General features: G+C 36.6%; 3 protein-coding genes across 11 annotated transcripts; all 3 read right to left on the bottom strand.

Moving 5' to 3' along the window:
- Positions 1 to 620: 620 nt before the first annotated feature.
- Positions 621 to 19994, bottom strand: LOC127182660 (leukocyte elastase inhibitor-like). Of its 4 annotated transcripts, none has more exons than XM_051138073.1 (7): positions 4614 to 4642; positions 3570 to 3748; positions 2219 to 2356; positions 1928 to 2045; positions 1463 to 1605; positions 1201 to 1368; positions 621 to 1093 (listed from the first exon to the last, which is right to left on the bottom strand). In XM_051138073.1, the coding sequence occupies exons 2-7, from the start codon at positions 3735 to 3737 to the stop codon at positions 677 to 679; spliced, it is 1152 nt and encodes a 383-aa protein (XP_050994030.1). In that variant the 5' UTR covers positions 3738 to 3748; positions 4614 to 4642; the 3' UTR covers positions 621 to 676. The 4 variants fall into 4 exon arrangements, with proteins under 4 accessions (XP_050994030.1, XP_050994029.1, XP_050994028.1 ...); XM_051138072.1 differs by lacking the exon at positions 4614 to 4642 and adding an exon at positions 19851 to 19994 and having other exon boundaries at positions 622 to 1093; XM_051138071.1 differs by lacking the exon at positions 4614 to 4642 and adding an exon at positions 3860 to 4289 and having other exon boundaries at positions 622 to 1093.
- Positions 6311 to 19999, bottom strand: LOC127182657 (leukocyte elastase inhibitor-like). Of its 5 annotated transcripts, XM_051138069.1 has the most exons (8): positions 10951 to 11112; positions 10261 to 10442; positions 8638 to 8775; positions 8434 to 8551; positions 7510 to 7652; positions 7185 to 7352; positions 6835 to 7077; positions 6311 to 6724 (listed from the first exon to the last, which is right to left on the bottom strand). In XM_051138069.1, exons 1-8 carry the CDS (start codon positions 11045 to 11047, stop codon positions 6710 to 6712), a joined length of 1104 nt encoding a protein of 367 aa, XP_050994026.1. In that variant the 5' UTR covers positions 11048 to 11112; the 3' UTR covers positions 6311 to 6709. The 5 variants fall into 5 exon arrangements, with proteins under 5 accessions (XP_050994026.1, XP_050994023.1, XP_050994024.1 ...); XM_051138066.1 differs by lacking the exon at positions 10951 to 11112 and adding an exon at positions 19851 to 19999 and having other exon boundaries at positions 6311 to 7077; XM_051138067.1 differs by lacking the exon at positions 10951 to 11112 and adding an exon at positions 19851 to 19994 and having other exon boundaries at positions 6311 to 7077; positions 10261 to 10439.
- On the bottom strand, positions 14805 to 19999 carry LOC127182662 (leukocyte elastase inhibitor-like). Of its 2 annotated transcripts, none has more exons than XM_051138077.1 (7): positions 19851 to 19999; positions 19568 to 19749; positions 19213 to 19350; positions 19015 to 19132; positions 18176 to 18318; positions 17838 to 18005; positions 14805 to 17724 (listed from the first exon to the last, which is right to left on the bottom strand). In XM_051138077.1, exons 2-7 carry the CDS (start codon positions 19733 to 19735, stop codon positions 17317 to 17319), a joined length of 1143 nt encoding a protein of 380 aa, XP_050994034.1. In that variant the 5' UTR covers positions 19736 to 19749; positions 19851 to 19999; the 3' UTR covers positions 14805 to 17316. The 2 variants fall into 2 exon arrangements, with proteins under 2 accessions (XP_050994034.1, XP_050994035.1); XM_051138078.1 differs by having other exon boundaries at positions 19568 to 19746; positions 19851 to 19998.
- Positions 20000 to 23330: the final 3331 nt, after the last annotated feature.

The following is a 23330-nucleotide window of genomic DNA, read 5'->3' as shown; positions in this document are numbered from 1 at the left end:
TCAACTATTGTGAAAGCGGCCTCTCACACTGACTGGCATCTGAGAACGGCTTGATTTGAAAAAGGGGATATTATTTTTACAGATTAATTAAAAACCACTGGATGGATTTTTATCATTATAGGGTAGTGGCATTCATATTAAATCTATTTGTCATATTAAATGATAAATCATATAAATCTCTTGATAACAACATAGGGTAACTCCACACTTTGCTCATTGGAAGCAGTGACATCAAACGCGTCCTGCTGAGGTCACAGTTCAGATATCTGACTTAAAGCGGTACTCCAGATGTCATTTCCAAGAAAGAGGTGGGAAAAATCCTAATTTCGAGTTGTCTGGAGCGCAGCATCACACTTCTCATTTTTAACCCAGTTACATGTTAGTTTCACAGCTGTCAAATCTTGGCCTATATTGCTCCATTTAGTCTTTGTAGGTCAAGTAGAAGTAAATGGTAAAGTAGTGTTTCATGTTTTTCTATCTGAGAACACATACATATGTTCAAATTGTTGGTGCGGTTAGAAGTCGATTTCCTGACTCAACATTAAATGTATAAATTATCTGGAATAATATCATTTGTGATGACATCAAAATGCATGTGGTGTGATTTTTTTTTATTTAATATAACATTCAGAGAAAAACTCTTGTTTATTTTCATGTAACAGAAAAAATGTCACATTTAGACTGGGCCTCTGAATCTGCCAAGGAAGAGAATGCTGTTAGTGGGGTTGTGTCTGATGAAGAACATGAAGGGGTGATCTGCTATGAAACTCTGGGGTTTAGGTGGAATGCCACAGAGAGGCATTAACAAACATGCAGTGGCTGCTGCTGCCTCAGTGCCTTCCTCATTGACCTCAATAAAAGCCTTATGAACCACTGCCGAAATGAAGAGACGACCATTACTGCTCATGCCTGTCAGATCAGCCTTTGTTTCCTGGAACACAGAGCTCATACCCATCTCTTGCAGTATTTCTGAAAGGGAGCTCTCAACCTCCAGCTTGAACTTTGGCAAATGGACTCTGATAGTCATCCATGTGGCCATTTTGTCTCTTCTGGTCCAGTCAAGCAGCTTGTCAAGGGTCAGCTCGCTCTCCAGCTGTCAAACACATAGACATGTATGCTGAAAAATGAAAAACACAGCACCAAACTATTACACAGGATCAAAACTATACATCTTTCATTGATCATGCCACTTTTGCTGACCTTCAGAAGAGGGTCAGAGCCATCCTGAGTTTCATTTGGAAGAAGGATCAACATGCTGAGCTCCTCGTTTACATATGGTAACTCCAGCACCTGCAGTTTATGCTCTTGTATGCATCTGAAGGGAAACTTTTTCTGCTCAAACATCATTTGCACAGGCCGGCTCTCATTCTGCTTGTAGACAAATACCAGAAAATACAAAATTAAACACATGAACTTCATATTTATTTTCATATACACTCCTGAAATAAAATGCAGACCACACCTGGTTTATTTTAAACGGCATCTCTTTAGTGTTTCTTGTTTCAAACTTGTGCATCCAGGTCCCTTTGAAGTAGATGGCATTAACCAGAGCTAGTCTGGTCAGCTCATTTACCACACCAGGCTTAAGAAGATCTTTAATTTTATCTGAAGTGAAAAACAAACAAACAAACAAAAAAAAAGTGACCGTTGACATCATATCATATACTATTTACAAACAGCCTACCAACCTAAGTTTTCTGTTACACATATAGCAAATACAATTCTGATTTCAGCTCAAACCTTAAATACACTAGACAATATATTTCAAGTGAACTTTTATTAGATGTTTTAGGGCGTTTGATTAGGGTTAAAACTAACATATGCAGGACAGTGGCCCACAAATAGCAGAATTATGCAACCCACTTTAAATTCTTGCCATCCACAAAATTTCTCTTTCACATTCTGATAGGTTAAACTAATATCTCACTCTCTGTCTGCTCTTCCACCCATTTGTTAATGAGCTGTCGTGACTCATCAAATGCTCTAATGAAGTCCACAGCCTGAAGTTCAGTGTGGTACAGTTTCAGAGTAGAGACCAAATACTCCTGCAGCACAAAAGAAAGGTGGTGTCTCATTTGAAAGTAAAAACAAAATATGGTGCAGGGCATTTGCATGTGAATAATACACATTCTTCTCCCAGACAAGGCAAAGCATGAATTTAGCAAAGCACACAGAGAGCATTAAAATGTCTCACTGAAGGAGAGAAAAATGCACTCACAGGTAAGAAGCTGAAGGTTTTCTCTCCATAGAGGCGGTTGGCCAGTTTGAGGTTGTAGGTGGCTGATGGTCTGTTGATATTTGAGGTGAGGGTCTCAAAATGAGAGTGAACATCAGAGACAGAACTGAAGAACAAAACCTGCGAAGATAAAGATGGGAGAATTATGAAAAAATTTTGATATGATGACAATTACGCTGTAATGCAATAATAAATAATTTTAGATGCAAATAAGTAGCCTATATTTATATATAATGTTAGCATTTATTGTGCTGTCTTTAATCAAGCAATGCATTAATGTACTTCTGTTGGAACACAATTAATTTCGGTAACACTTTACAATACGGGTGCACAAATAAGCATTAATTCATGCTTAACTAATGCAGAGATAACTCATGAAGAAATAAACTATTTATTAATAGTTACTTAATCAGCAACAAATGAACATTCTATATGATTCACAGATTAAGTAAACAATAAACTGTCATTAGTTAAATGTGTCAAAATGTATTAATTCCCTAATAACTTATTTTATTAACTAATAGTGTAAATTCACGTGTTAAATACCACAATGAGTTGAAGCCACAGATTTCATCTTCCAGTTGTCTGCTTTTATTAATCATTAGCTAATAATTTGCAAAGACATCATTATGTTATGACTTTACTTTTTGAGGCATAGAACTATTAAATAATTGTTAAGTAATATATCATTGTGGTTATGGATTTAGAATTAGTTAGTTGTGTACCTCAACAAGTGAAGTCATAACATTATGATATCTTTGCAAATCAATAAGTAATGATAAATTAAAGCAGACAACTGGAAGTTGAAATGCATGGCTTCAACCTATGAAAATGCATGGCTCCAACTCATTGAGGCACATGACTAACCAATTCTATATCCATAACCACAATGACATATTACTTAACAATTAGTTAATAGTTCTGTGCCTCAACAAGTAAAGTCACAACATAATAATACATTTGCAAATCATTAGCTAATGAGTATAAAATAAGTTATTAGGGAATTAATACATTATGATACATTTAACTAATAACGATTTATTGATTACTTAATCTATGAATCATATAGAATGTTCATTAGTTGCTGATGTAGTAATGATTAATAAATGGTTTAGTTCTTCATGAATTATACATTCATTCACAATTATCTGTGCATTAATTAAGCATGAATTAATGCATATTTGTGCACAGGTATTGTAAAGTGTTACCTTAATTTCTTCATCATCAGTGTTAAAATAGATCCAACAAAAGTGGTATGATTTACACTTGACAGACACAATCCGAAAGAGATTTAAAGTAATAGAACCAACAGTAACACGTCAGCTCTTCATACCTTTGCCATTTCTTTGGCAGTGTCTCCTCGGGCTCCCAAGTAGACCATGCTGAGCGCTGCGCTGATGCTCAGTGGGGAAAAGAACACGTTTTCCTCAGGGCTGCTCTCACTCAGAGCCCGGTAGAGATCCAGAGCGAAGAGACTGTTAGCACGAGAGAGATCCTCCATGACTGATGACACTGCGACAAATAAAAACATCAGCTGGGGTTACCGTAGTTTATCCTGCCATCTTGCAAATCATTATTTGGCTTGAACGAGTATTATTTTACGTTTGTTAATTATGGACTTACGCCGTAAATTAATTAGTGCTGCTTTGTTCGACAGCTTAGCGTGGCCTATTGCTGTGGCGTGTATATGCTTGGAAAAATGTATAGAAATGTGTGTTAAAAGTGTATGACCCGCCTATACAGCATTCATCAGAACGAGGAAGTACTTTTCCACCCCCAATTTCTTTTCAAATCTGTGACAATGGAACGACCGTCAGTTCAGAGAGTCGGGTTGGTAATACTTGACAGCATCTCATATATGACCCTGGACCACAAAACCTTAAGTCGCTGGGGTGTATTTGTAGCAATAACCAAAAATACATTGTATGGGTCAAAATTATTGATTTTTCTTTAATAGCAAAAAATCATTAGGAAATTAAGTAAAGATCATGTTCCATGAAGATATTTTGTAAAATTCCCACTGTAAATATATGAAAACTTAATTTTTGATTAGTAATATACATTGTTAAGAACTTTATTTGGACAACTTCAAAGGCAATTTTCTCAATATTTTGAATTATTTTTTTTTATTTTTTTTTTGTACCCTCATATTCCAGATTTTCAAATAGCTTTATCTCGACCAAATATTGTCCTATTCTATAACAAACCATACATCAATGGAAAGCTTATTTATTCAGCTTTCAGATGATGTACAAATCTCAGTTTTGAAAAACTGACCCTTATGACTGGGTTTTGTGATCCAGGGTCACATAAAAATATAGCCAGTTTATTATAAAACATCACACACGCTTTAAAAAATAATTTAGCAAATACATACAATCTACTAGAGCTACTGAAAGACTCGGACTCCAGCCTTTCGCACTCGGAAAATATCCCGAGTCCATCCGAGTCCAGAGACAGCTGACAGAAATGTCACTGAGTCGATGCATTATCACGAAACTGATATTTAGTATTTGCATGTGATTTTAAGTCTTGTCCAGTAGGCTACTTGACGGGTTTATGTGCGCACACACTCAAAGCGCGCTCACAAAGCGCGCCTCTCAGTCAGTGTGCAAATGCCGAGTTCTCTTTCGCTTTCTTTCTCTTTTGCTACACACATGCTCGTCTTGGAGACTGTTAATGTAAATGAAGCCGGTTTTGTCTTAAGTAAACCTGAACAGTTGGGAGAAATACTGGTGCGTCAAAATATTTGATCTGTGCGTCAGATCTTAAAGGGACAGCAGCATAAACCTGCAGCCGCAGACCGCGTCATAAATATTAAACAACAAAAGAAAAAGAGAAAATCACTCACTGTTCTTGACCGAATCACGTATTAACTGTAATAAGAATCATCTTTAATGTATACAGTTAAGATTTTGCAGTGTTTTATTTTAACTGTTATTACTTCATGAAATGTCTGTAGTCTATTTCTGTAATAGCCTTTATATAGACCTATAAAAAAACTTTTATAAAACCTTAAAAATTATATTTTTAAAAAGATTCTATTTTTTGTAATATTATTTCATTTGTACTTTTGAGTAATATATTTATTAATACTTTTGCTTGTAATACTTGGAGTGTTTACAGTAAGCTTGAGAATGTTTTACTTACATTAGTTGATTAGTTTTTTCTGTATTGAAATTATTATTTTTTTTTTATGGTGGCAGTTTCTAGCTTCAAAGATTTATTTATTTTTTTTTCATCTTTGCAGCAAGAGTTTTTATGGGTCCAAAACCACCTTGGGTGTGCATGATTTCCTAATAATTCAATGGCCTATCATCAGTTATTCCTTATGTAATTTATTGTAATTAATGTAACTATAGATGGATTCAAAAATAAAACAGGTGTGAGTTTGCTGTAGCTTATGGGAAGTATATGCAGGGCTTTAAACGCAGTGTGTGCCATCGTAAAGACTAGGTTTATCCCTCACAATCTCATTTTCATTCAAGAAAAAAAGTCATATAAAACCCAAAACACACACAGCCACAATCAGAAATAAAAGAGGTGCATTTTCTGCTCTTAAGGTCCCATTCACCAAGATACCTACACCTTTACCCCACCCTTGAATTTATACATTTACTATAACAATGAATAAAGTCAAGTCCCGCCCTATAATTTTTCACATTCTAAAACCTGTTTCACTCTGAAATATGTCACAAGACATAAGTCAGCCATAACTTCTGTTAGATGACTTTAAGTTCGCTAAGCAGAGCATGTGCTTGTCGCTGTGGTGTCACACCAACAAAGGCCGTTTCCACGATAGTTGATTGACATGAGCGTCTTACCTCAGATCAGCTGTAACAGTCTTACCTCCATTGTTTTGATGCCGGAGCAGGGATATAAGTTAGACAAGAATATCTGATCACAAAACACAGCTATACAGTATAGTTCAAAACAATGTGCGCAAATACATGAAACACATTTCGAAAAACACTCCCCTCCCTCCAAACACTGCTCTCATGGAGCACGAGACACATAAATGAGCCAAAATGATGTACATTTCTTAAAATAATAACATTAAACATTGATTGTCAGTCTTTATTTACCAGTTTCTTGTGGTTTCTTTTTAAGATCCATGAAAGTAAATAGTGAAAATTACATGGCTAATGTCATAGAATAGCATAGTTTAATATAGATTGTAACGCAGTGATACAACTTTCCCCATCAGCGCGACTGGAATATAAAAGTGGGTAGTGTCTTCTGCTGGCTTGCCAAGCATTAATAAACTATCTAAACTGATAAGTAACAGATTGGCGATTAACATAATAGCATATTTGTCTCATTTTAAATTAATACTAAAAACTGACATGAAAAATTTACTTCAGCAGAAATAGTGCAGACACTGGACAAGGATAAGCCTTGCACTTAGGGCTTAAACAGAGAAAAACACACTTCTAGGATGGACCTCTGAATCTGCCAAGGAAGAGGATGCTGTCAGTGGGGTTGTGCCTGATGAAAAACATGAAGGGGTGATCTGCTATGAAACTTTGACATTCTAGTACATGGAGACAGTTGCAGGCTGCAGTGGCTCCTGCTGCCTCAGTGCCTTCCTCATTCACCTCAATAAAAGCCTTATGAACCACTGCCGAAATGAAGAGACGACCATTACTGCTCATGCCTGTCAGATCAGCCTTTGTTTCCCGGAACAAAGAGCTCATACCCATCTCTTGCAGTATTTCTGATAGGGGGCTCTCAATGTCCAGCTTGAACTTTGGCAAATGGACTTTGACTTCAGTCCATGGGACCATTTTGTCTCTTTTGGTCCAGTCAAGCAGCTTGTCAATAGTCAACTCACTCTCCAGCTGTCAAACACAAACACACACATGGTGAAAAATAACAAACACAGCACAAAACTACTCCACAGGTTCAAAACTATTAAGCTTTTATTTATCATGTCACTTTTGCTGACCTTTAGAAGAGAGTCAGAGTCATCCTGAGTTTTCTTTGGAAGAAGGATCAACATGCTGAGTTCGAACTTTTTATATGGTAACTCCAGCACCTGCAGTTCATACTCTGGGATGTATCTGAAGGGGAACATTTTCTTCTGGTACATCATTTTTACAGGCCGGCTCTCATTCTGATTAAAGACAAATTAAAAAATGCATATAGTACATACAGAATGCAGTTATTATTACATTTTAAGCTGGGTAAGCACATCATTTGTAAAAGCTTATGGACAGTGAACTTCAGTTTGCATATACTTTTGTACTACTAAAACAAAATGCAGAAAATACCTGGTTTATTTTAAATGGCATTTCATGTGTGTCTTTTGGGTCAAATGTGTCCATCCAGGTCCCTTTAAAGTAGATGGCATTAACCAGAACTAGTTGGGTCGTTTCATTTACCGCACCACGCTTAAGAAGATCTTTAATTTTATCTGGAATAAAAAACATTTTGTTATTTCATTATTCATACTGTTCTGAACATTGGCATAAAATGATGAGCTTTTGTGTTTGGTGCAGTTGAAGGTGCAGTATGTAATATTGACAGCTAGAGGTTAAAATGGGTACTGCAGATCACATTCAAAAAAATTGAAAAAAATGTTTTTTTCCACACCTTCTTCCTCAAACTCCAAGCTCATGGGGGTTGCCAGAAGGTAACAAGCATTACACTTTTTTAAGTTGATTAATTGATTTATCTGTGTTTTAATATCCCTCTAGAGCTTTTCTGATGGATGCTGAGGCTTTATTTAGGTTAGGTAGAATCTGTAATCTCTGACCGAGTTCATTTTTGGCCTTTCATGGCTGCAATTCACTGTGATTTCCACCAGCTGGCAACCCAGGGTGTCGAAATACTATTGGGTAAATTGGAAGCTGGTGGAATCAGACAGACCAACAAAAACAGACACTTTAACATGGAGTGCACATTTCAAAATTGAATAACTGGCTGTAGCATTGTTTTTCAGAGAAACAAGTATATGAACTTCATGTGTTTCCTAAGCATCTGTGAAATATAATACTTTTAAACTTTATTACAGTAAAAAAAACTGCACTGTTTCTTCATTGAAGCCATGACTTTCATGAAAAAGTTCATATATTAGATGTAGAGTACCTAAATGAATTCTTTCTCACAGCTAGTAAACAATAAAGGTAATGCTAATCCTAAACATTTCCATTCGCATTCTGATATGATGAGGTTTCATGTTATTAATTTCTCACTCTCTGTCTGCTCTTCCACCCATTTGTTAATGAGCTGTCGTGACATCTCTGATGCTCCAATGAAGTCCACAGCCTGAAGTTCAGTGTGGTACAGCTTCAGAATGGAGTCCAAATACTCCTGCAGCACAAAATGTCTTAAGAGGTAATGTCTTAAATCTCACAGACAGCCAATATATCTTATTGTTAAAAGCAGAATAAACGTACAGGTAAGAAGTTAAAAGTTTTCTCTCCATAGAGGCGGTTGGCCAGTTTGAGGATGTAGGTGGCTGATGGTCTGTTGATAGTTGAGGTGAGGGTCTTAAAATGAGAGTGAACGTCAGACACAGAACTGAAAGACAAAACCTGCAAAAAGAAAAACAGATGGGTGAATTTCACAAAATCCACCCAGAACACATGTGTCATTTATATAGCCTTTTACCCTGCACAAAAAAACCCTCATTATTGTAATGTGAAAAATACACTATCATATACACTCAGAAAAAAAGGTGCAAAGCTTGTCAGCACCCAGCAAGTGTTATTCATGTGTCAAAGTTGTGCAGGATTGAAGGAAGAATCCTCAAAGACCAGAAGTGCCAGAAGGATGCTGGAAAGCTAAAGTCTTCAAAATGTGCCACATTAATCAAACATTGTGGTGTCAATAATTAAGTTACAGCGCAAATCAGAAATGTAAAAAATAATTCCTTTACTGGTCATTTTAAAATGTCAAACTTTGTCCGCAATTGTTAACCACCTCAATCTGTATTATATTTTAGGGTTTAAAAAAATTCCCTCATGTCCAAATTGAACATTAAGGGGGTGGACCACTACAGAAGGATGCATTTGAAAAGACTGCACTGTTCTCGGTCATTAGAGGTATGTATATACAACACACAACATTTACCACAGAGCTTCTCTCTTTTTACACACTGAATGGTGATGCACAATATATACCTCGTTTTTGTTTTTAGTGTGCATCCAAGTAAATAAGAATGACTCTCTGTGTCACAATTAGTGAAATTAAAGTAAAACATTGTGTCAAAAAAAGCTGTTCTTATGCTTTTTTTCTTATTTGGCACATACAGTGATGACCAACTTCCCTGCAGCAACAGAGTTGTACTTGAGGAATGCAGTTGGGAAGCATTTTATACAAAGAAAAAAAAAACCCATAATGAATAATTTCCTTTGAGTTCACTGTTGATTGTTTTATTTGTTAAAATAAGTAAGCCAACAAAGTGATTCATCTTTTTTTTTTTTTTTTACATTGTCATTTATCCGCAGTGTTTTAATGTTAAGTGTGATAACATGATCTTGATTTGTATTTTTTTAAATATATTTCATTTTTTATATTTTTTATTATCGTAAGTTGTTACATTCCATATTTTTATATTTATATTTGAGTGTAATGTATTTATAATATTTTATTTTGTCATTCATTCTTTTGCATTTTTATAATTTTGTATTGTCTTAAGTTGTTAATGTTATTTTTCTTAATAAAAGCTGTATATATAGTTTGTTTGGATGGATGGCCATTTTGTTGTGTTTTAGATGTATATATGTAGGCATTCATTAGCTGTCTATTTGATGACTAGTCTATTATTGGGCTATGGTTAGACGTCTAATAAATTTTCACTGACAGCCCAAATTCAGTCTAGTTTTAGCCTAGACCCATATTCACTGTCTATTAGACGTATATATGTAGTCGTTCAATAGTGGTCTAACTGATGTCTAGTCTATTCTTGGGCTATGGTTAGACGTCTATCGGGTATAGCTGGAAATCTGATTTAAATTGTTCGGTTATAGACACACTCAAAATGAAAGTGAAAACAGTAACATGTCAGTTCTTCATACCTTTGCCATTTCTTTGGCAGTGTCTCCTCGGGCTCCCAAGTAAACCATGCTGAGCGCTGCGCTGATGCTCAGTGGGGAAAAGAACACGTTTTCCTCGGCGTTGTTTGCGCTCAGAGCCCGATAGAGATCCAGAGCGAAGAGACTGTTAGCACGAGAGAGATCCTCCATGACTGATGACACTGCTGTGAATAAAAACCCAAACACCAGCAGCGATTAAAGGAGTTTGGACTTTCTAAAAGACGTTGCTATCATGAAAACGTTTAATAAGAATAGCCCTATGTTTAATGTAGTTATGAAACTCTTGAGCCCCGCCCTGTTAGTGTATCCGCTGTGTCAGGTTCTCTGGTGCCAGCTGCTCAGTGTCCGGTGTTCTAACAAGCTGTGGTGGCCAACAACAGCCTTAAATAAACACACACTTTTATCATAACCCACCTTATCATTGACTCAGAAAGCTATAGGCTATATTATAGATCTGCGTCATAAACGTTTAACATCGTAGGTGAAAGCCACACAGAATTTCTTTGGAAGGAATATGAGCTCGCCTGTGTGTTTTAGTCTTTTCGTTTAAAACTGAAAACGGTAACTATGCTTTTATTTAAAAATTAAACAGGAAAAATACAAAGCATTTTTGCGCATTTCTGTGCTATCTCTTGCTTTTTTAAAAAAATCTTTTTTAAATCTTAAAACTACCTGTGACAAACTTTTTAATTTTTAAAATGCAGTATTTCTGATAGACATCTCTCAACTTCCAGTTTGAACTATGGAAAAAAGACTGATATCCATCCATGTGTCCATTGTGTCTCTTTCGTTCCAGTCAAGCAGTTTGTCAAGGGTCTATTCACTCTCCAGCTGTCAAACACATACATGCTGAAAAATGACACACACAGCACCAAACTGTCACAGGACCGAAACTATCTCAAAAACACACCCTGTTAGTTGTGCAAGTTGGTCACACTCACACTTGTGAAATCCTGGTTTGGTGTTGTTCAGTCTTTTTGGGTTCAGAAGTAGGCTAAATGGTGAAGTCGTGTTACATGATGGACTGTCATCTAGCATGCATTAACATATTGGCAAATCATACAACCTTTAAGTGAAATGTTGATTTTAGACTATAAAACACTCCCTCCAACAAAAATGAACAATTTAGTTTAACTATAAAGCCAAGTACAATAGAAAGCAATAGCAAATTAATAAGAGGTATAAGGATGAGTACCACCATATGTGCCTTGTCACTCGGTGGCGATGATAGCAAAAAAGTGAAAACAAGAATAAAAAGATCTGTATTTTATAAAACTGCATACATAAATATTAAAAAAATTACAGCTCTTCTAACTTTTTTTGCTTTATCATCGCCACCTAGTCTCTTGCTTCAAATATGTATCCAGTTCCATTTGAAGTAAATGGCTCTAACCAGAACTAGTCGGGTGATTTTAGTCACCTCTCCCGACTTGAGAAGATCTTTGATTTTATCAGAAAAACCTGAAGGTTTTCTCTCCAAAGAGGCGGTTTGCCAGTTTAAGGATGTAGGAGGCTGATGGTCTGTTGATAGTTGAGGTGAGGGTCTTAAAATGAGAGTGAACATCAGAGACAGAACTGAAGGATAAAACCTGCAAAAAGAAAAACAGATGGGTGACAATCCATCTAGAACACGTACATATGTGACTTTAAATAATGTTTATGAAAATAATGTTTCATCTCACTCCAACTTCTAAAAAAAAAGCCTCATTACTGTAATGCCAAAATAATAATAATAATAATAATAATAATAATAAATACAAATAAATAAATAAATAAAACAATTATATACACTGAAAAAAAGGTACAAAAGATGTCAAGGATGATACCCCTTTAAAAAGTATTAATATAGAAACTAATATGCACCTTTTAGGAGTAATGATTGCACTGTTAGATTAGATGTTTTACACAGCAAAGAGATTTATAATTGAGAAAAATGGGAAATACAAAATTTTTATTCATTCCATGCAATATTTACTAGTCTGTGCATCTTTATAGTGCTAAATCAGACATCAGCAGCAGTTTACTCATTGCGTAAGGCAATTCAGTGTAGTTGGAAATCTGATGTACTACTAAGACACAGCTGAAATGAAACAAACTACTCGTACTAAAAGTAACGTATCAGTCCCACATACCTTTGCCATTTCTGTGGCAGTGTCTCCACGGGCTCCCAAGTGAGCGCTGATGCTTAGTGGGGAAAAGAACGTATTTCTCTCAACGTTGTTTGCGCTCAGAGACTTATTTATTTGAAAAAACATTCAGAGAAAAGCACATTTCTTAATTTGGGTGTAACAGAGAAAACACATTTGACCAGTTTGAGAATATAAGAGCCTGATGGTTTATTAATAGTTGACAAAAGGGTCTTAAAATAAGAGTGAACATCAGAGACAGAACTGAAGTATAAAATCTGCAAAGAAAACAACAGGTAGTGTATTTCTTTTAATTTACCCCCACCCCAAACATCTTTATGGTAGGCTCTATAAATGTACCTATACACATATTGAATGCTGCAACAAACAGGCTCGTAAAATGTAAATAACAAATCCATAAATAAATCCATGTGAATCTCCATATGAAGTGATCAGGGGCTTAGGACAGAGGTGTCAAAACTTAGTCCTGAAGAGTTTAGCTTCAACTTGCCTCAACACACCTGTTGGGAAGTTTCTAGTATGCCTAGTAAAAGTTGATTAGCTGGTACAGGCATGTTTAATTTGGACTGGAACTAAACTCTACAGGACAGTGACCCTCCAGGAGCAGGACTGGAGATCTATGAATTAGTGGGTTCAGGTGTGTTTGATCAGGGGTGGGGCCGAGCTTTGGAGAACAGTAAATCTACAGAAACAGGATTGGGCACAGCTGGTTTACATTAGGTTAAATACACCGCATGGGTTCATAACTCGTCTTCAATGGACTATAACTTATAATGTCGTGTTTTTTAACTCCAAAATAAAAATGAAAATAAAATGCATTAAAAAAAAAAAAACATTTTTTTAAGTACGATAAACATGTTTGGCATTATGACAAAATTAAAGGGGTGCTATTATGCTTTTTCACTTTTTGAATTTTAGTCAGCGTGTGGTGTGTATTTTGGGCATAAAAAAGATCTGAACAGTTACAAATCTCAAAGTCCACTCCAAAGGGAGAAATCTCTTTTCAAGAACTACAACGAACGGCTCCTTTGGACAACAGCGTTTGTTTTCCGCATGCAATGATGTCACAACGCGGTCTATTAGAATATCATTAAATTAAATCCCGTCCACGGAAATTCTAATTGTTGGGGGGTGGTTAGGGACGAGGTGGGGGATTAAACTAAAGCGATGCAGCGCGAAGAGCTGCTTCAACGAGCCGCAGTGCGACTGGTATAAACACAAGGATTGACTACAGTGGTCACTTCAGAGCATTAACGTGCTGCAGACGTGTGCAGTACAGGGGGTCGAAACACAGAAGCCGCGATATACTCCGGTTGCCGCGTCCGAGCCGCAACGCGTCGCAGACATGTGCAGTATGTGGTAAGATATTTATTCATCATACAGTGTAGATAGCTTCACTTTATACACAAATGTATAAACTTGCACTAGAAAAGGCTAGGCTAGGCTATTAATCTAGCTTGCGCTAACTGCTTTGACAAGGGGCGTGGCAGTACCGAAACACCATCTAGCTGTTCGCCAATCGCAACGCACTGGATATCTTACCAATCGTAACACATTTCCCTTTTTTCGGAAGGCTGGCCTTCATTAAACCCGAAACTAATCGAGCCGTTTGTGACAGACTGGGAGAAAGGTATTGTAATAATGTAAATTATGAGAAAAATAATGTGTTTTTCGAACCACCAAGCATGAGAGCATGTTCTAGTACACCCCCAAACCAAAATCAAGACTTTGAAAAGGAGTATATATAGGACCCCTTTAACATTTTTATAGCTAAGTTCTAAGTTCTAAGAAGTGAACTTCAAAGGAACAATAGAAATGAGATTGAAATTATTAGCACAAATGGTAACATGTCAGTTTCTCACACCTTTGCCATTTCTTTGGCAGTGTCTCCTCGGGCTCCCAAGTAGATCATGCTGAGTGCTGCGCTGATGCTCAAGAACATGTTTTTCTCAGCGTTGCTCGCACTCAGAGCCCGATAGAGATCCAGAGCGAAGAGACCGTTGGCACAAAATAGACCCTCCATGACCGATGACACTGCTGCAAGCAAAACCCAAAACACTAGCTGTGAATACAATAGTTTACGCAACTATCTTACGAATCACTATTAGTGTAATTCGGTTTTCGCTATCATTTGTTCGACAGCTCAGCCAAGGCAATTGCTGTGTGAAATGAAAACAAACACCTCCTTCATGCCTTACCTGAGTTTGACTCGCCCATACAACATTCACCATAATAGGGAAGTCCTACGAAAAACTACTACAGAGAGTCGGGTTTGTTAATTGATTTGCAGCAATGTCAAATAAAACAATCGTATTTTACACTACAACATTTTACACAACTTCTTTGACGGGACCCAATGACCAGGCAGACGAGAAGAACTGTGATTATGCATTGTGTTTATTCATGTGATACAAAAAAGCCTACATTCTACTGATGGATAGAATGAAGGCTTCACAGATAAAGGTGAACGACCCAATAATGACGTAAGTAAAGTCACCAACAGAGGTCACCCAACCGTCATTTCATGAGTTCACACTTACATGTAATAAACTGAGTAAAGGTTATGCAGTTATACTCCCCCCTGACTGGGGAAAGGGGTCCGAGGCCAAGAGGTGGCGGGGGGATGCTGAAAGACTAGAGATAGTGTAGGTAAGACTGCTTTAAAGACCCACAACAACAATTTACAAATAATATACTCACCCCCTTGTCATCCACAGTGTTCATATCTTTCTTTCTTCAGTCGTAAAGAAATTATGTTTTTTGAGGAAATTTTTTCCCCATATAATGGACTGCTATGGTGCCCCAATTTTGAAGCGTTTAGAAGTAACAATGACTGCTGTACAAAGAGTAAAAAAATAATAACATTACCTAATGCAGAGAATAGGCTTGCTGCTATAGTCGGTGTTCTGCAACATTGGATACGTCACTTGCCCACTGCAGCACCGACCACCACCATTGTTTTTATTTTTTTATAGTAATAAAATATTCTTTAGTTCAATTGGAGAACAGACACTACAAATAAAACTGAACGCGGCTGCTCAATGCAGAGTTCCGAACGACAGTTGCATCACAGATTTTATTATCACCGAGCTGAGTGACGAGCTGAAGAAGAGAGAGGTCAGGGGAGACAGACAAGATGATGGTGGAAGTTTGGCAATGTTTTTTATTTTGACTTTTGCTGTTTATCTATGGTGGTTTTCGATTTTTTATTTTATTTTATTTTTTTTTGAACATTAATTTCTTATTTATTTAGTTCTACAGTGTTTGCTGATTTTTACTTTGTGCAATTTCTTTCTTATTCATTTCGCTATAAACGTTCTACATTTCTTATATTTATTTAGTTCCACAGTGTTTACCGATTTTCAGTTTTGTATACTAGGCTATTTAAAATTTATGTAGTTATTTGTTATTTTATATTAGGCATATAGCATGGTGTAAGCTATCTTTATTTGTTTTGTTAATAAAAGTTCCATGATTAATTTATAGGCTGAGTTTAACCTTTTTTTAACATATTTTTTGTTGTTGTTGTTGCTTGAATGGGATTCAAGCAAATTGACGCCGAATTGACGCTGATTTGAAAGTGAAAGTAAAATGTGCACTGCGCATTTGCAAGCTATTTAAAAGCAAAGGCAAGCGAGTGAAATGAGGGAAATTGAAGATATGTGCCATTGAATTTCGGAGCCAGTCTCCTACTTTCCTCATAACTGAGAAACCTGTTTCTGATGTAGCCGAACAATTAACTTGCAAAAGCGGGAAAATAACGAAAAGAGAGTCCTCTCTATCAAGACAAGTTGAGAATCATGAGTCAAAGGAAAGCGAGTGGGGCTTAAATTTAAATTAATTTACCCAAAACATACTTATTCTATCTACTAAAATAATAAGATAATATCAATAAAATGAAAAATTATAAATTCTTTGATTTATCATAGCTCAGACAAAATCATGATTGGCAGTGTCCCCCAGACGACCCCAGCCCCCTAAACTCCGCCTATGTGAATTGGCCATGTTAATATCTGCGCGTGCTCCTTACAAAGTTTGTTAATAAAACATCACTAATTGAACAAATTGGTCACTTTCACAGTTGTCAAATCCTGGTTTGGTTTTTTCAGTCTTTGTGGGTTCAGAAGTAAATGGTTAAGAAGTGTTACATGACAGACTGTCATTTAGCATGGATTAACATATTGGTAAATCACAACCTAGTTAAATGTTGATTTTAGATACTATAAAACACTTCCTCTAAATATAACTTACAAAAACAAAGGTAGACAAGGGGAAGTAGCCTACCGCCGAATGTGTATTTATTTATTTATATTACAAAATACTCTTCTTTACTATTTCTTTACTGTTTTTGCTTTATCATCACAGATACATTTGCATACAGCAGATGAAATTTAACTCTGTAGCTAATTCTGGTGCAGTTTTTTTTTTTTTTTGACTGTCTTTGTCCCTTTCATATAATGAATTAATAATTGCCACCTTGAGACAAGGCACATAGGCTGCTCATCCTTATCTACCTCATTAATTTCCAATCGCTTTCCATTGGACTAACTTTATGCCCTCAGATGCTCAGAGCAAAAACATACTTTCTTTTTCATTTACTATAAATCCCAAAGTACACCTCTTCTTTAATGCGTAGCTATGCTAGAATATGAATTCCGTCTTCAAAACAGTATGCGGCCATTGTGTGTAGCCTGTGTTTCTCACTGCAGGTATGTATACAATGTATGTTCTATTTTATAGGCACTAAGTAGTTTGTCCACAAGGTGGCAATACTGGTACATGCCGCTGAGGGGATTGCCTGCAACTTCATTTAAAAAAAGTGCAGACACTGGACAAGGATAAGCCTTGCAATTTGCCTATACTTAGGGCTTAAACAGAGAAAAACACACTTCTAGGATGGACCTCTGAATCTGCCAAGGAAGAGGATGCTGTCAGTGGGGTTGTGCCTGATGAAAAACATGAAGGGGTGATCAGCTATGAAACTCTGACTTTCTATTTTATTGGGACCGTCACAGACTCTACTGCCTCCTGCTGCCTCAGTGCCTTCCTCATTCACCTCAATAAAAGCCTTGTGGACCACTGATAAATTGAAGTGACAATCCTGACTGCTCATGCCTGTCAGATCAGCCTTTGTTTCCTGGAACAAAGAGCTCATACCCATCTCTTGCAGTATTTTTAGTAGGTAGCTCTCAAACTCCAGCTTGAACTTTGGCAAATGGACTTTGACTTCCATCCGTGGGACCATATTGTCTCTTTTGGTCCAGTCAAGCAGCTTGTCAATAGTCAACTCACTCTCCAGCTGTCAAACACAAACACACATATACGCATGGTAAAAAATAACAAACACAGCACCAAACTACTCCACAGGTTCAAAACTATTAATTTTTTATTGATCATGTCACATTTGCTGACCTTTAGAAGAGAGTCAGAGTCATCCTGAGTTTTCTTTGGAAGAAGGATCAACATGCTGAGCTTGAACTTTTTATATGGTAACTCCAGCACCTGCAGTTCATACTCTGGGATGTATCTGAAGGGGAAAATGTCCTTCTGGTACATCATTTTTACAGGCCGGCTCTCATTCTGATTAAAGACAAATTAAGAAATGCATATAGTACATACAGAATGCAGTTATTATTACATTTTAGTGCTGGGTATTTTAAGCTGGGTAAGCACATCATGTAAAAGCTTATGGACAGTGAACTTCAGTTTGCATATACTTTTACACTACTAAAACAAAATGCAGAAAATACCTGGTTTATTTTAAATGGCATTTCTTGTGTGTCTCTTGTGTCAAATGTTTGGATCCAGCACCCTTTGAAGTAAATGGCATTAACCAGAACTAGTTGGGTCGTTTCATTTACCGCACCACGCTTAAGAAGATCTTTAATTTTATCTGGAATAAAAAACATTTTGTTGTTTCATTATTCATATTGTTCTGAACATTGGCATAAAATGATGAGCTTTTGTGTTTCATGCAGTTGAAGGTGCAGTATGTAATATTGACAGCTAGAGGTTAAAATGGGTACTGCAGATCACATTAAAAAAAACTGAAGAAAATGTTTTCTTCAGTCCCCTCTTCTTCAGACTCCAAGCTCATGGGGGTTGCCAGATTGAGGACACACAACAGGAACAAGCGCAATTAACCACAGAGGGTGACAAGCCTTACACTAATTGATTTGTCTGTGTTTTAATATGCCTCTGAGGCTTTATTTAGGTTAGGTAGAATCTCCAATCTCTGATCGAGTTCATTTTTGACCTTTCATGGCTGCAATTCACTGTGATTTCCACCAGCTGGCAACCCAGGGTGTCGAAATGCTATTGGGTAAATTGGCAGCTGGTGGAATCAGACAGACCAAAAACAAAAACAGACATTTTAACATGGAGTGCACATTTCAAAGTTGAATAACTGGCTGTAGCATTGATTTTCAGAGAAACAAGTATATGAACTTAATGTGTTTTCTAAACATCTGTGAAATATAGTATTTTTAAACTTTATTACAGTAAAAAACTGCACTGTTTCTGCATCCATCCACATAATTTTCCATTCGCATTCTGATATGATGAGGTTTCATTGTTATTAATTTCTCACTCTCTGTCTGCTCTTCCACCCATTTGTTAATGAGCTGTCGTGACATCTCTGGTGCTCCAATAAAGTCCAGGGCCTGAAGTTCAGTGTGGTACAGCTTCAGAATGGAGTGCAAATACTCCTGCAGCACAAAACAGAAGTAATGTCTTAAATCTCACAGACAGCCAATATATCTTATTGTTAAAAGCAGAATAAACGTACAGGTAAGAAGTTTAAAGTTTTCTCTCCAAAGAGGCGGTTGGCCAGTCTGAGGATGTAGGAGGTTGATGGTCTGTTGATAGTTGAGGTGAGGGTCTTAAAATGAGAGTGAACATCAGACACAGAACTCAAAGACAAAACCTGCAAAAAGAAAAACGGATGGGTGAATCTCACAAAATCCATCCAGAACACGTGTCATGAAGTAATGTGCATCTTTAGTGCTAAATCAAACATCAGTACCAGTTCTGTAGTGCAAAGAGAATCCGGTGTAGCTGGAAATCTGATTTAATTTGTTCGTTTATAGACACATTAAAAATTAAAGTGAAAACAGTAACGTTACAGTATCAGTTCTTCAAACCTTTGCCATTTCTTTGGCAGTGTCTCCTCGGACTCCCAAGTAGACCATGCTGAGCGCTGTGCTGATGCTCAGTGGGGAAAAGAACACGTTTTCCTCGGCGTTGCTTGCGCTCAGACGCCGATAGAGATCCAGAGCGAAGAGACTGTTAGCACGAGAGAGATCCTCCATGACTGATGACACTGCTGCGAATAAAAACCCAAACACCGTCAGCGATTAAAGTAGTTTGTGCAACTATCTTGCAAAACACGGTTAGGCGCCAACGAGTGTAAATGTAGCATTTTACGTTTCTTAACGATATCCTCTCGCAGTGATTCTGTTGTCCTCCTCTTTGAGTCGACAGCTCAAGCCCGTTCACTGCTGTGCCCAAATGCAAACGTTTATAAAGTATTGTAACGTGTTCAAAATGTTCACTGACTTTATAAAAGATGCTGCTATCATGAAAACGTTTAATAAGAATAGCCCTTTGTTTAATGTTGTTATGAAACTCTTGAGATAGACCCGCCCTGTTAGTGTATCCGCTGTGTTAGGGGGTGCTTCTCATTTCTTATTTGTGCATTCTCTTTTCCTTTTTTTTTTTGCGGAGAAAGGACAGAGGAATTAAAGGATAAACATTGGAATATTCTTTACCACTCAAGCGTCACTTCAAAGCGCCATCAGCTGCGCTAAAGGGATCTGCCCATATGTTGTTAAAGTTCGTTATTTAAGGCATTCATAATAATTTTGAATAAAGCAAGGCGCCCATTTGACATTATTTAAACTGCAAAGGTAAAATATAAATGTAAATTATTGCGACAGATGTGAAGGGGGAGGAGAATTTATATGTGCGCCACGTTCAGTAAAACACTTCCCCAAAAGGATACACCTGTGTATCCTGGCTCATGACTCCTTAGGAAGGGTTGTGGCTAGAAGAAATGTTCCAAGCCTGGTTTTACGGGGGAAAAAAAATTACATAACATCTTGTTTTTACGGGAAAAGATCATCATCTCGTTATAACAAGAAAATTTGATGGAAAAAATACGTGTGTTATAGCAAGGCCTCACCGTACGAAAGAGACTGCCAGCATTTAAAAGGGTTATGGAAAAATGACTATATAAATGTGTTAAAAAAGAAAGAAAGAAAGAAATCAATGAGAATAAATGTAAGGTTTAATGTGCTGATTTAACAGCTATCAGAACACTGATATGAATATTGCTTCACAATAAATGACACAGAATGCAACACAAAACAGAACGTTTGTTACACAGCCATCGCAGCTGGTCAAGCTGGTTTAAGTTGGTCTCACAGCCTGGTTGTAGCTGGTTTATCAAGCTGGTTTTAAAGGGGTTTTTAGGGGTTTTAATTTTTTTTTAGCTGGTTTTAGCTGGTCAGCCTGGGGTGCGTTTCCCAAAAGCATCGTTAGCTAACTATGGTGGTTAGGTCCACTGAACTCTATTGGTAACGACAGAACTTGCGACCATAGTTGGTTTTGGGAAACGCACCCCTGGTTGGTCTTAGCTGGTTTTAGCTGGTCAGCCAGGCTGGTCTTAGCTGGTTTAAACTGGTCAGGCTGGTCTTAGCTGGTTTACAAATAATATAAATAATTCCAAGTGTACTTTTAATAATCTGCAGGACCACAAGGAACCATTAAAACAATTTTTATTTATTCTTACAGATCCTTTAAAAAATATATATTCTAACAAATATTTACAAAATAATTGGAATGGTTACAATTCTGAAACCAAAACTATTAACAATTAACGGTGAATATGAACAATAACAGAATTCTAAACATATGCATTTATATTTTACACTTTTGATGTAAATGGGTGGTTTGGGGTCAGAGATATTGGTAACGTTACAGGTTATTAACTAACGTTATTTAGGCGGAAGACCAGTTCTGTAGCATCGGGATTGATAAAAATATTTATGATAATAAAAATATGATTAGTGGACAATTACTTTTATCAGTTACTAATGATCTAGTAGTCAAAGAAAAGTAAAATGCATCCCAAAATCTTCAGCAATGTCAAGCATAATATGTGTATTTTTACTCTGATGTAGTGTTGGAGTGTATGAAATACACATGTATAGGCAATAGTCTATATGACTTTAGCCTATACATGGTCAACAAGTAGGCTAACACATTATTTAGTCAAATTTATTTGATTTCTTGCAGCTCTACAGTGTGGTCCACTTGTCTTTGCACCCTGGGAAGGGCAATGCTGTCACAAGGCAGTTTTTTTGTAAGTATTATTTAAATTTATTTAATTTTTATTTACAGTCTAAGTCAAAAGTTTACATACACCTTGCAGAATCTGTGAAATGTTAATTATCTTACCAAACTAAGAGGGCTTATCATACAAAGTGCATACTATTTTTATTTAGTACTGACCTGAATAAGATATTTCAAATAAAAGATTTTTACATATAGTCCACAAGAGAAAATATAAAATGACCACATTCAAAAGTTTTCATACACTTGATTCTTAATACTGTGCTGTTACCTGAATGATCCAGAGCTGTTTTTTTTGGTTTAGTGATAGTTGTTCATGAGTCCCTTGTTTGTTCTGAACCATTAACCTGCCTGCTGAAATCTTGCAGGTTCCACAAATTCTTTTTTTTAGTTGCAGGCATTTTTGTGTATTTGAACCCTTTTCAACAATGACTGTATGATTTTGAGATCCATCTTTTCACACTGAGAACAACTGAGGGACTCATATGCAACTATTACAGAAGGTTCAAACGCTCACTGATGCTCCAGAAGGAAAAATGATCCAATAAGAGCCAGGGGTGAAAACTTTTGAAGATATGTACATTTTTCTTATTTTGCCTGAATATCATATTTTTAAGTCAGAACTGCCCTTCAGAAGATACTGTACTTACATGTTTGGCAGAAGACAAAATAAGTTAAATTTACCCAGATCTTTTCTGGAGCATCAGTGAGCATTTGAACCTTCTGTAGTAGTTGTATGAGTCCCTCAGTTGTCCTCAGTGTGAAAAGATGGTTCTCAAAATCATACAGTCATTGTTGAAAAGGGTTCAAATACACAAAAATGCTGAATAACCAAAGAATTTGTGGGACCTGAAGGATTTTTTTTTTTTTTTTGAAGAACAGCAGGCAGTTTATCTGTTTCATCTATGCTACAGAATTTTTACTCACTATTTTCCCCATGCTGTCCGTTCATTTTTCTTGGTGCATTGAATAACAGGTCTTGTGTGTGTTTTGTCTGTGTTTCAGTTTCACCACTGATGGGAATAAATATACTGCCAGACAGGAAGTGAGCAGAAGATTAGGACGGTGTTGCAGAATGATGGCCATCATTCGTGCATGTCAACAGCTTCATTCAGTCAAAAATAATGTTTAAATGGAGGACTTCACAGGGTCAGTGGCTTGTTTGCCACCACCCACATGCTCTGCGTTTAGGGGGAGATGGTTATGAGACACTTGTTGTTTTTGCTAATTTTAAGATTTAATTTTTAGATATTTTTAAGATAAATCAAGTTTCCTCTTAGGACATTGATTCCCAATCCAGCCCTCAAAATGAATCTGTTTTTTTTTTTTTTTTCATTTATATTCTTGCATGCTTAAAATGCTTTCATGGGTGTAAATTGTTGATGCACTTTACTCTGGGTAGTAAACACCATACTAAAATGCAGTGTTGGGGAAAGTTACTTTTAAAAGTAATGCATTACAATATTGAGGTACTCACTAAAAAAAGTAACTAATTACGCTACTTTTTATGGCGTTTAATTTTGCATTACTTTTTATATCTGAGCAGGGGTA

Source organism: Labeo rohita, chromosome 20 (genome assembly GCF_022985175.1).
Source record: "Labeo rohita strain BAU-BD-2019 chromosome 20, IGBB_LRoh.1.0, whole genome shotgun sequence".
Lineage (NCBI taxonomy): Eukaryota > Metazoa > Chordata > Actinopteri > Cypriniformes > Cyprinidae > Labeo > Labeo rohita.
Note: the sequence above shows the minus strand (reverse complement) of the source record. Positions and strands in the feature narration are given on the sequence as shown.

Excerpts from the sequence above, each read along its gene's own strand:
- LOC127182657 (XM_051138065.1), bottom strand. The coding sequence starts at position 11,047 with ATGGATGGATATCAGTCTTTTTTCCATAGTTCAAACTGGAAGTTGAGA. Across the intron at positions 8,552-8,637 it reads AAACTTTTAACTTCTTACCT|GAGTATTTGGACTCCATTCT; the intron begins GTACGTTTATTC and ends TTTGTGCTGCAG. Across the intron at positions 7,353-7,509 it reads TGCCATTTAAAATAAACCAG|AATGAGAGCCGGCCTGTAAA; the intron begins GTATTTTCTGCA and ends GTCTTTAATCAG.
- LOC127182662 (XM_051138077.1), bottom strand. The coding sequence starts at position 19,735 with ATGGAGGATCTCTCTCGTGCTAACAGTCTCTTCGCTCTGGATCTCTAT. Across the intron at positions 19,351-19,567 it reads CTGCCAAAGAAATGGCAAAG|GTTTTGTCTTTGAGTTCTGT; the intron begins GTTTGAAGAACT and ends TTCTTTTTGCAG. Across the intron at positions 18,319-19,014 it reads GGTGGAAGAGCAGACAGAGA|ATAAAATTAAAGATCTTCTT; the intron begins GTGAGAAATTAA and ends TTTTTATTCCAG.
- LOC127182660 (XM_051138072.1), bottom strand. The coding sequence starts at position 3,737 with ATGGAGGATCTCTCTCGTGCTAACAGTCTCTTCGCTCTGGATCTCTAC. Across the intron at positions 2,357-3,569 it reads CTGCCAAAGAAATGGCAAAG|GTTTTGTTCTTCAGTTCTGT; the intron begins GTATGAAGAGCT and ends TTATCTTCGCAG. Across the intron at positions 1,094-1,200 it reads GCTCTGACCCTCTTCTGAAG|CTGGAGAGCGAGCTGACCCT; the intron begins GTCAGCAAAAGT and ends TGTGTTTGACAG.